Here is a 13,163-nt window from a genome sequence, read left to right as displayed (position 1 = left end):
CACAGCAGAATGCACGCCTCTAGCCTTGGCATTCAGGTGATGAACCCAGAGAACTTTCAGATTCTCGGAAACTGGGAGAATAGTTTCTTTGCATCAAAACTTCAAACCATGTTGAGAATTTGTTCCTTTGAGTTTTGTTGTCTATATCTCATCTAGGGCTTAGTAAATATCATAGAAGCATTTTGCTGAGTGGGACTTACTAAGCTTATAAGCAAATGGACAAAATTCTTTCTGCTTCCCCAGCACACCTCTCTCTGTCTCTCTTTCTCCCCCCGACTCCCACCCCCGATTCCCCTTCCCCTCCATGACAGCTAGTCTTCTTGGGCAAAATTGACAGCCCTCTCTTTCCCTGCCCATATAGCCTTTATTGAATGTTTGTGAGATCTGGATTAAGGTCTTACACAGCTAGCAAAACCTTGATTATTTTTGCCTGTATTCCCATATATTGAATCGATGTAACTTTTCAATAAAGGCAGTTCAATTCTGGACACTCCCTGATGATTTGGAGATCTAGCAACCCTGGTAATTATTCCAGAGTGAAGGAGGTTTTTTATTTTATTTTTCTTCCTAGAGGGAGCTGGAAAATGAATCAGGCACATAGTGCATAATATGATCTTGACAATCTATACTCATCCACTGTAAATGCCTGATAAAGGAGGTAGGAGGTGGGACAATGAATGCTGCACATGAACTCTCTGGCAGTAGGAGTCTGGCTCATATCTTCAACTTTGACTTGTCTGTTACACTTGAAACTCCTCAGCCCCTTCCTTCTTCTGGGTTCTCAGAGAGTTACCTAAGGAGCTTACTGAAAGGGCAGAGCCACTCAAAGAACAAGATCCACCGCATGCTGGAAGAACAACAGATCTCACATATTTTCCTTCTTCCGAGTCTCATATTGGGCACTGGGCGGGCTGGATCTCTGCTCCGTTGTGACCCTGACTTGTTGTTTGTAGAAACCATAGCCAACAGACAGAAAGCAGAAGTTATTTGGAGAAAAAGTAAGCATTTTCACTGGGGGAAAGGGAAAATGCCTAAGTGCACTTTGTCCAATTTCTTTTTACCTTTGGCATTTCATGGGAAAGCAATCACGCCCCCTTGTGCCAGGTGGCAAGTAGGTATGGGTGAAGGGGGAAGAGAGGAACTGCACTATTCTTGTCCCTGAAGAGACAGCAGGCTGTCAGAGCAGAGGCTCTGGAGTCAAAATGTCTGAGTTCAAGTCATTAGTCCCTCGCTGTGTGGCTTTGGGCAAGCTACGTAACTAATAATGGTGGTGACAGTGTGACCTTCCCCTTTGGGTCACACGTGAGGCTTCAACAAGAGAATTCATGTAAAGCACTTGGCTTAGCGTCTTGCCCGTGGTGCTCAATAGGGTTAGCTAGTCTTAGAGAGAGTTGGTTGCACATGCCCTCTGCAGACAGTTAAGACCATTTCACCTTACAAGTTGAGAGAAAAACTTGTCCATCAGCCTGTGATCACCCAAGCACCTCACCCCACATTGTCACTCCCCCCACTGTTTGTTTCTAAAGAGATGGAGCTTCCTGCTAATCAGCCCCTGAAATCCCAGGATTCCTTCATTCAGAGACTGTGGGTAGCACATTCAGTGTCAGCTTGGTTTCCTCCCTCTCTGCATCAACGGGACACTTCATAAAGTTGGGCCTTGAGCTTCTATTCACCCGGTCCAAAATGGCGAAGAGTGCAAGTCAAGGCCTCTGGAAGGCATCCTTTGTCAACTCCAGCCTTCTCTCTGCCGGGCTTTTTACCTCCCCTAGTTCTTCATGCAAATTGCCTCGCTACAGCCTTGGAGAGAGCCATTGTTTCCTATTTATCAGACTAGGAAACTGAGGCTCTCAGATGGTAGTGACTTGAACAGGCTCACACAGCCTGGAAGGAGCTGAGCTAGAACTCCAGCACACGTCTGGTGAAGCCAAGTCTAGTGTTCTCCCAATGGTGGATACTCTGAGGTTCTCATCAGAATTCTTTTATTTCTCCACACATTACCTTACATTTTAATAGTTCCTTGTAATTTTTTGAAGTCTACAATTAGGGGCCAGTCTGGCGGCACAGCGGTTAAGTGCGCACATTCTACTTTGGCAGCCCAGGGATTGCCAGTTCGGGTCCCGGGTGCCGACATGGCACTGCTTGGCAAGCCATGCTATGGTAGGTGTCCCACATATAAAGTGGAGGAAGATGGGCACAGATGTTAGCTCAGGGCCAGTCTTCCTCAGCAAAAAGAGGAGGATTGGCAGCAGTTAGCTCAGGGCTAATCTTCCTCAAAAAAAAAAAAAAATACAATCCTAATTTAAGTGCTCCTCTTCTCCTTTCCTCCACTTCCTTCTTAAAGTTCAAATGACCAGGGAAATTTGGAAGGAATTGTGGGATCCAAAAGAAGCTGGAGACTTCACAGTGATTCTATAGAAATGAAACTAGAGCCCAGCCTGTGCCTTCATGCAACCAACTAAACCATCACTCGGACAGACACATCAAGAATGTGCAGCTCAGCCACTCTCTCAGCCTCAGTCGTGGGGAAGGGGGAGGCTACAGTAAATATTCAGCAATTGTTTTCATTTCCCAGTCTGGAGATGAAGCCATCATGGAAAGAGTTCTGAGCGTATCCCCTAATGATGGATGGAAACCACTGGTCTTTGATGAGAGATAGGGCAGGTGGAGACACTTAGCCACAGGCTGAGCCTGTTTCTCTATGGATCAGACATCTGGATGAAAACCAAGAAAAAAAAATCTCGCTCAAATATACAGATGTTTCCAACTACTCACATGTTGGGTGGCATGTAGACCCAGCTGCTTTGTCTAGTTAGAAGTAAAAGAATTGTCAGGGACTCTTCTGAGTTCTGGGTTTCAACTCATTTCACAGTTTCTCTGTCAAGAGACTTGACTTCAAGGGGTCACCCCTGTCTCTAATGATAGGATGGGACAGGAACATAACGAACCTCCCAGAGCTCTGCTCAGCCACAACTGGTAAATGAACCCTCACAGGTGTCCCCAGAGGATAGGAACCCATGCACAGTCATAAAACCACTTGGCAGATGTCGTCCCAGGGACAGCCAGCTCATCCAAGGCTCTGCTGACCTCAGAGGCTTTGGAACCACAAGGGGTTAACTCAACCTCTGCCCTTTTGGGTTTCATCCAACATTGCTTGTCATGAATGTGTTTATATCAAGATGCCACGAGCAGCCTAAAAATAATGTGGGGCATCAGGATCCACAGCGTTCAGCAGTTTCCAGTCTGCTCTTTTGCCATCAGCTGCCTCCCACTCACATGAGATGATTAGATTCTCATGTACTCATCATGTTTGTGTTACGTCATGTCATATTATATTTTAGGATACTGCTCAAAAGTGAGTTTGACAGGTGATATTAATTTTTGTTCTTAGGCACAGTATGTCTTTTTAGATTTCTTCCCTGCCCCACCCCTGATCAGGCACCTGATATCAATTTGACTAGCATGTAACCAGAATTCTCAGAACTTGCTGGTTGCTCCTGATGGACCCTATCCACTTATGCCAGGGGAATGTGTGTGCACTGCAGATGGCAAGCCAGTTAGGTAAGCAATAATCGCCATGTGGCATCTGATGTGGTGGCTGGGCACTGGGAAATAGTGACATGGTCTTGTAGAAAGTAATGGTCTGGGGAGTCTGGACACTCCTGGAGGGTGTGTATGGCTCGACCATAGTTAATTCTGTGACCTTGCAGAGTTGACCAACTTCTCTGTTTCCCCTCATTTTGCTCTTGGATGGAGTACTAGCCCAGCGATACAAGCCATTTGTGCCCCATGATGAAAACACCAAAGCATGTACACAAAGATGTAGGTAAATGGCTAGAGATACACAATGATGCTGTGTGCTTTGCTCTTACTTTGCTGGCTCTCTGGCACTTGTATCATGCTTACTCCCAAAGTGGTACCTTCACTTACCTCTGAATCCATTTCCGTTGCCACTGGAGCAGGCAGGCGAAGGGGAGCCTTGGGGCCTGATGACAGGGGCAAAGGCACTCTTCTGTTTGACAGCAGGAAAAACCGAAGAGGAAAATGGGAGGATGGAGGATGTGCTGGAAGATCCAACAGTGGGACTTGATGACATGACTAGAAAGCAAATATACAATCCTCTTTTAGAAAGGGACATATCTAGAGTTAAGTTATTTCTTCAGTACATACAACCTGTACTCATTTACTGAGAAATTGCAAATTTGTTCTAGGCATTGTTCCAGATTCTAGGGATTAAAAAAAAGTTAACGTGACAACATCCCTGCCCTGTCCAGTGGGAGGAATAGACAAATGAAACAACCAACAGTAATAATCCTATTGGAGGAATGTACACAATGCTAAGGAGACCCAGCAGGCAGAAGCTTCTTCTGCCTGGGACACCAGGATGGCATCAGCAGGAGGTGACATTGTGATAGGTCTTAATTCTTGAGTAGAACCTTGACAAGAGAAGACTAAGACCAACATCTGAAAAAGCATCGTCTACTCAAGAACAGAAACCTCTTCTTCACCCTAAAAAGAAGTCCTGTGTGGGAGTTATGTGCTTCTCCAGCAAGTCTTAGGGCTCTAGGGGTTTGATCTATAGGGTTAACATCTTCTCTGAGAGTGCCATCTCTATGGGCCACTTCCTTATTACATGTAAAAGTTTATTAACATTTAAGAGATTACCTCCCTGTCCCTCTATTTTCAGAGCTCCTGGGAAATAAAGCTGCAAGTCAGCCTCCTCTGATGTAATGTGTAGAAAAAGGACCAATATTAACAATATTAACATTAAAGTTACTTGAAGCCAAAAGCTAAGTGATACAGTTTCCAAGAAAAATAAAGGCAATTTACACAATGAAGTGCCCCACCTCTTAATGTCAGATACTTCTCCAAGTGACATCATACAAGGAGATAATTTTATCTTCTATGTTCAGCTTGCTCAAGAAAAGGGTAAACTAGAGTTCACAAGGGGGTAAAATTGTTAGAGATAGCATGTTATAGTAAAAGGTCAATTTTCAGGGACTCATTTTAGCATATTCTCGAGAGACCTGAACTGTTCAAGTACAAGAATTGCTGGAGAGATTCAATGGAATCCCAATCAGAATCCCAATGACATTATTCACAGAAATGGAACAAAGAGTGCTAAAATTTGTACAACAAAAAAGCCTGAATAGCCAAAGCAATCCTGAGAAAAAAGAACGAAGCTAGAGGCATCGCAATCTCTGACTTCAAAATATACTATAAATCTATAGTAATCAAAACAGCATGGTACTAACAGGAAAACAGATACACAGATCAATGGAACAGAACTGAGAGCCCAAAAATAAAACTACCCATCTATGGACAGCTAATCTTTGACAAAGGAGCCAAGAATATACAATGGAGAAAGGAAAGCCTCTTCAATAAGTGGTTTTGGGAAAACTGAACAGCCACATATAAAAGAATGAAAGTAGACCATTATCTTACACAATGCACAAAAATTAACTCAAAATGGATTAAAGACTTCAATGTAAGACCTGAAACCACAAAACTCCTAGAAGAAAATATAAGCAGTACACTCTGTGACATTAGTCTTAGCAGTATCTTTTCAAATACTCACATCTACTCAGGCAAGGGAAACAAAAGAAAAAAATAAGTAAGTGAGACTATATCAGACTGAAAACCTTCTCCAAAGCAAAGGAAACCATCAACAAAACAAAAAGACAACCCACCAACCAGGAGAAAATATTTGCAAATCATATATCTGACAAGGGGTTAATTTCCAAAATCTATTAAGAACTCACACAACTCAACAACAAAAAAACAAACAATCTGATCAACAAGTGGTCAGAGGTTCTGAACAGATATTTCCCCAAAGAAGATATACAGACGGCCTAGAGGCACATGAAAAGATGTTCAACATCAGTAATTATTAGGGAAATGCAAATCAAAACCACAATGAGCTATCACCTTACACCTGTCAGAATGGCTATACATAACAAGACAAGAAAGAACAAATGTTGGCGAGGATGTGGAGAAAAGGGAACACTTGCACACTGGTGGTGGGAATGCAAACTGGTACAGACACTATGGAAAACAGTATGGAGATTTCTCAAAAAATTAAAAATAGAAATACCATATGATCCAGCTATCCCACTACTGGATATTTGTCCAAAGAACATGAAAGCAACAATTCAAAGAGATTTATGCACCCCTGTGTTCACTGCAGTATTATTCACAACAGCCAAGATGTGGAGGCAACCCAAGTGCCCGTCAATGGATAAATGGATGAAAAAGAACTGGTATATACAATGGAATACTACTCAGCCATAAAACAAGACAAAATTGTGCGATTTGCAACAACATGGATGGACCTTGAGGGTATTATGCTAAGCCAAACTGCCAGACAGAGAAAGACAAACACTGTCTAATTTCACTCATATGTGGAAGATAAACAAACATATGGGCAAGGAGAAGAGATTAGTGGTTACCAGAGGGGAAGGAGGTGGCGGGGGAGGGTGAAAGGGGTAAAGGGGCACACAGGTATGGTGACAGATAAAAACTAGGTTATTGGTGATGAACACGATGCAGTCTATACAGAAACTGATATATATAATAATGTACACCTGAAATCTACACAATGTTATTAGCCAATATGACCTCAATAAAATAATTTTTAAAAAAATAAAGAATTGCTGAGACCTAACGGCAAAGCACATGATAAAGCCCAGGAGTGCTAAATCCTGCTTCGTACCTTCAGTGGCCCAGCTACTCCTCAAAGTAAATTTGAAAGTGAGGACACAAGGGTGACTTATGGTTCAAAGACCAAGTATAGAATGAATTGAAGGTCAAACATTCTGAGGTCTTGTTGAAGGCTCCATCCCTGTTTTTCCCCTCGCCCTAGAAAGACACACTTTGGGCTCTGTTCAGGCAATTGTGGATATAAAGCAATCATACAGCAGACCTCCAAAGGGATGACTTTTACAGCCAAACTACAAACCAAAGGCTTCAAAGAGAGAGCCTTATCTAAATACTACTCATCCTTAGGTAGTCTGGATTTAAAGAGCCGTTGAGAAGGAAGCACATGAGTACATCTCAGTCTTCCCTCAAGTAATATTAATCAAAGAAAAAACTCGAAAGAGGATAAAGTCCTGGAAGAATCTCGTGCAATATTTGAAGATGTGAATGAAGAAGAAATTGGACTAACTCACTATTATTATAGGATAGGAAACAGGGTTCAGCACTGGGAATGGATCTTATTCACAGTTCTAAGCAGTCTCCTCTTCTAGCCTTGGTTTTAGCATCAAGGAAATGTGTGTTGAGGGGACTTCTCCCCTTTCTGTAAGGCAGAGAATTGAGGCCAAAGAAAGGCTGAGACTCAGGAGGCCCTGATTCTGACCACAGTCCCTTCTCTGCCATACTATGTGATCTGTGCTGTCAGCAGAATGGCGCCGGGGTTCCTATGTCTGCAGCAGCGGAATCTCCCTCGTACGCCGTGATAGAGGAAGGTTTATAATGTGAATTAGGTATACACACTCGATTCCATTTATATCGAGCATTTTACAAATATTTACTCACTTTTACAAAATTCCAAAAAATTTAAAACATCTACTCACTTTTACAAATATTTCTTTTCTAATAACAGATTCCAACTAAAGGGGCTCATTAGATCAAACGTGGTGGCCTCTCAGTGGAACAGGAGTCACCTCAAGCTTTACTCAGTGATATAAACTATCATTGCTGTGTTAGATAAGCACAGAGCTACAACATGTCCATTTAAAATATTTTTTACAAAATTTTTGTAAAATGCCAAATTACATCCAAATTGAAATTTAATGCAATTATAACGAAAATCCTAAAAGGAATTTTAATTTGTGTATGTCAACAAACACAATTTCTGTGTTTATTTAAAAAAATAACAAAACTGTAAGAGCCAGAAAGTTTTGTTATGAAATTTTTTTAAGTAATAAGGAGGCATCTTAACAGTTATTAAAACTGAAGAAAAATCTACATCAATGAAATCAGTGTTATCTTAGCATAGAAATAGGCAGATAAATCCTTGGAAAAAATAGAGTCCAGAAACAGACCTGGGTATATATGAGAATTAAAACTTAATAAAGGTGACATTTCAAATTAGTAGGGAAATAAATGCATGGGAACAATACGCTCACCATTTGGAGACTAAATTTAGAGTTCTTCCTCATGCTAAACACTAAATCTAAGTGGATTAAAGAGTTATTTGTAAAAACAAAATTATAAAGGTGCTAGTAGAAAAATTAGGAAGGTTATATAATTTACACGATCCTTTCAACCCTAAAACCTAAGCAGAATGTCACAAGACCAATTTGCCACATGACAAAAACTTCTGTAACACACACAGAAAAAGCAAACAACAAATTGGGAAAAATACGTGTGATAATTACCTAGAGATGTTCATATCCTCAATAGCTAATAAGTTTTCATAAATTAATTAGAAAAAGAAAAACCTCTCAATAGAAATATGCGCAAAGGACACGGCAAGGAAAGTCGCAGAAGGAGAAACGAAAATGACCCAAAGACCTTCATAGACCTATCAATGTTCCAACCAATTAGTAAAGTGCAAATTAAAACAGTAATGAGATGGTATTTCCCACTTACCAAATTGATAAAGATTAAGGAAAAATGAACAGGGCAGGAAACAGAGAGCCTTCCTTTTCTAGGGGATTGTTAACTTGTCTGGAGGGACTTTGGCAATAGGTATCAAAGGACTTGAAAATGTGCATATTTTTAACCCAGTAATTTAATTTTTAGAAATTAATCCCAAGGAGATAATCATAAATGTGCAAGAAAAAAAAATCCAAGGGCATTTTTATAATTGTGAAAAATTGGGAAATAACTGATTGACCAGCAATAGGGTAAACTATAGTAAGTCCATAAAATGGAACATCATGCAAACATTAAAACTAATACTGGAGAATATGTTCAATGACATGGAAAGATGTGCCTCCTTAGATGAATAAAGCAGATTACGGAATAACACATACATCAAATCCAATTTTTTTTTAAATTTTTTCTGAGATCCACCCTGAGCTAACATCTGTTGCTAATCTTCCTCTTTTTTTGCTTGAGGAAGATTGTCGCTGAGCTAACATCTGTGCCAGTCTTCCTCTATTTTCTGTGGGATGCTGCCAGAGCATGGCTTGATGAGTGCTGCTAGGTCCGTGCCAGGATCTGAACCTGTGAACCTTCGGCCGACAAAGCAAAGTGTGTGAACTTAACCACTACGGACCCAGGCGGATGTCATATACATCCAAACTTTTAACAATGTTACCTCTGGCTGATGGGGAATATTCTTAAATTTATTCCTTTTACTTGTCCATATTTTCAAAATTTTCTACAATGAACTTGTATTCCTTTTGATGTAACAGAAACCAGCCAAAGTTGTTAAAATAAACAGAAAATTTCTATTTCTTGGGTAAAAAATAATATGATCCCTAGCAATAAGCATAATAGCTTTCCTGGGTGTTAATATTCCTCTTCACTTTAGGGCTTTCTTCCTGCCTGTAAACAAGGTTGTCTGTTAACCTTTCTGTTACAAAAAAGCAAAGACTAAGAAATTCTTAAATTCCTGGGAAAAGTTTGTTGATTGTAGTTGATTTTGCAAAGCAAACGTCACTCCTAATATCTCTTCTTCATTCTTAGGACACAGGTCTGCAGCGTAGACAGATTTTAGGAGCCTAGCTTCAGAGCTGTGACTTAGGTAGTTTTGCCACTTTTCTTCTACTCTCTTTCACTGATCTCAGGGCAGAACCCCAATAGCTGTGCATCAGCACAGACGCTGCAATTTCCAGAATCCATCTAGCCATGATTGTAAGGCTATACTGTAAAAGTCAACAACGGTTATCTCTGCTCAGAAATAAAGTGTGTCCGCGTGTGGTGATGGCTTCTGATTAGTCTTTGGGCGGTGAACGTGATGTAATCTACACAGAATTTGAAATATATTACAATGTACATCTGAAAGTTACATAACGTTACAATCCAATGTTACTGCAACAAAAAAATTTTAAAAGGGAATAAAGAAATAATGAGTCATTTTTTTTTCTTTTTTACATACGCATGCTTTTCAACTTGTCTATAATGAGAATGTTACTATGTAATAGGATTTTTTTTTCTTTTCTGAAGAAAAATCAATAGAAATATATCAAAATGTTGGTTTTTTAGTGGGAGTGGGCTTTCTTTTTAAAACTATTCTCATATGTTCTAAATTCTCTATTATAATCATTTAATACTCCACAATAGAAAATGCCTTGATATTTCTTTTTGAAAGTCTAGAAATATTGAGGGTCTACTCTAAGACTGTGAAAGTGACGTAGGAATCGCTGAGGACCGGGTGGATTCCCATCTGTGTGGATTGTGTTCCAAATCTTGCATTGGCTTGGTGGCTATTCGGCTTTGGGAGCAGTGGTTCCACGGGTGTTGCAGGCTTCTTGAGTAGCCCATCTTTGGGGACACCGGAGTGCACCATTTTAGGAAAGTTGATGATACATACTTGCAATTGAGAATTTCTCTGGACATCTCTCTCTATGGAGAGAGGCCAAAGTCAAGGCAAGCACGTCTGGCCCAGAAATCTCTGTGAGCATGGGGAGTTAAGGAAAAACTACTTTTCTTCTTCTAAGGATTGACTGGCTTGCACAGTCCCAGCTGGAACTCGCCGGGCACACATCCTCCTTTGCATCGAGCCATTGCATTTGTTGGCGCTCAGGGGTCTGTCAGCATTTCATTATAACCCCCTATTGTCAGGGGTTTAGAATTCAGCCATAAAAACTTGCACTGAGCTGGAACTTGGCACACACTGCTACCGCCAGGAAGTGAAGTTTGTATGTGAAATTGAAAAAACATCTGTTTGGCCATTTTTGAAGTGGTGCGAGAGCAAAAGCAGTAAAGATACAGGTTTTTGATACTCTGTGTTGGCCATAATGCAAGTCAACTTGACCGAGAGGCTTGGCTTTATTTCTTTTTAATGTCTCTGGCAAGTGATTGCTCCATGGCATGGCCTGGCCACATCAGACTAGTTTAAAAAATAAAATGAAAAATCACAGAATGGTGTTTTCAGACACAAGCAACTGAATTGATGAAATGGTTTCTCCTGGGCTTTCTTTGTATTTCCCAGAGAAGTTAAGACTTAGCTGGTTAGAAATACGGTCAGATGCTATTGTAATGAACTCCATGGGGTAGTCAGTATTTTTGCAGTTGTCGTTAGTGCTGTCAGGTAGACTCCTGGAGGGACCCTGTGCGCAGCAGAGCGGAACCCTGCCTGGTCTTTCTGCGCCATCCTCTCACCTTCCAGACCTATATCAGACAATGCTCTGCTGTTATTCACAGGGTTTTCATGGCCAATAGTTTGGAAGTGGGCGGCTAGGTCCTTCTTCCTAGTCTGTCTTATTCTGGAAGCTCCGCTGACACCTCTCCACCAGGGGTGACCCTGCTGGTTTTGAAATACCAGTGGCATAGCTTTCAGCATCACAGCAACTCGCAACCACCATAGTATGACAACCGATAGTCGGGTGGTGACAGGTGGTGTGGTTCCCTGACCGGGAAACGGTCTCAGGCTGCAGCAGTGAGACCACTGAATCTTGACCACTAGACTTCCAGGGCTGGCTGTTTTTGCAGTAGGGGATTTTATTGTAATAAACGCACTGTTTGGAATCCCATTCCCAGTCTGTAACTCCTTCAGACCCTCCTTCAGAAAATGAAGGCGCGAGGGATCACACTGACCCAGCAGGACCAAGGAGGAGGCTCTGTGCTGTGCTGCTTTGTCCCGCTGGGCAGGGCGCCTTCCTCTTTCTGTTGTGTACGCTGTCTTGTTTGAATGGGTGATTTCAAGATTGGGGGTGTTAGTATTTTTCCTGTGGCAGTGGGATTGAGTGATCAAGAGAGGAGATCGGAAGGAAGTTGCCATTGGTTGCAGTGGGAAGGGTCCCTCCCTACCAAATGAATTATCTGGTAGGAAACATCAAGCAGCTAACACCCAATGGGCATTTTCATTCATCTATTCTTTCTCTCTCTCTCTCCCTCACCACCCCGCCCACCCCTCCCTGTCTTTTTTTTTCTTTCTCTCTTTCCTCCATCACCACACTACACACTGTACTATTATATTGACTATTTTTGATCTACAAAAATGACAATTTCATATGGTTCAACCAAATACACACATTTTATTACAGATGCATGACTGAACATATGGAATTGCCATTTTTAGAAATCAAAAAGAGGTAATTTCATATGGTTCAGCCTATTAATGTATTATAAATATATTAAATATTTCTTATATTATTGAATAATTTTAAAACATGGTATTTTGAGTCTGCTGACATGTATTCTAGTCCCATTTTTACTATTTACTGGCCATGAATCTTTGAGTAAGTTATTTAATAACCCTTCATATCTTAGAAGGGAAAATGATAGTAATAATAATTATTATTATTATATCCATGTCATAAGATGGTTGTGAGAATCTGACTAGACTCTATATGTGAACATGCTTTTTAGGCTGTGAAGTGGAATTCAATTGTGAATTATTTATTGTTGTCACCATCATTCTGCGACATTATTTACACAATGGCTCTCTTGCCGGGGCTGTTGAAGATGTGGTCCTTTCTGCATACAAGGTACCCTCTCCACAAGCATGCATGGGAGAAACCTCTTCAAGGTCTCAGCAACAGAAAAATCAGGTTTCTCCTGAGCTACTAAAAAATAATAATGATAATAATGTGTAGATGTAAAATCTTATATAACAAATAGTGTTTCTCCCTTTGCTTTCCCATCTTGTTTGCCTCTGAACCAATTAATGGCTCCCTTGAATAGACTGAATGGCATTTATACTAGCCCTTGGATTCATCTAATTTTCTGATCCATATTTTTTTCTTTCATCTTAGTTTCTTATACTTTCATACTACCCATCCGAGTATTAATATTCCCCCAAACATTTTTGCGACAAGATAAGGTTAGAACAAGTAAAGAAACAAATAGTTCAAGAAAGCAACAGTTTGTTTTCCGAGATCACTCTGATCTAATTGATCTGGGCTATCTGACAAGACACAACACAGAACTCATGTCTTTGCAGCAACAAGATTTTAGTTGTACCAGAAGAACCAACCTCTACTACCTCTGCTACTTGCTATCTATGTCCTCATCACACTAAGTAAAGTGTGAGTGTGACGAATCGAACA

At 40.8% G+C, this 13,163-nt stretch overlaps 1 protein-coding gene across 1 annotated transcript in view; it reads right to left on the bottom strand.

The window, feature by feature from the left end:
• Positions 1 to 13,163, bottom strand: part of EBF2 (EBF transcription factor 2) — a 185,595-nt gene that overhangs the window by 1,372 nt on the left and 171,060 nt on the right. Inside the window, exon 15 of the mRNA XM_014845406.3 lies at positions 3,928 to 4,095. Within this exon, the coding sequence (XP_014700892.1) occupies positions 3,928 to 4,095 (168 nt within the window). The remainder of the gene's footprint in view (positions 1 to 3,927; positions 4,096 to 13,163) is intronic.

The sequence above is a fragment of the Equus asinus genome, chromosome 3, assembly GCF_041296235.1.
Source record: "Equus asinus isolate D_3611 breed Donkey chromosome 3, EquAss-T2T_v2, whole genome shotgun sequence".
NCBI lineage: Eukaryota > Metazoa > Chordata > Mammalia > Perissodactyla > Equidae > Equus > Equus asinus.
The sequence above is the reverse complement of the archived record's forward strand: the minus strand, read 5'-3'. Positions and strand labels throughout refer to the sequence as shown.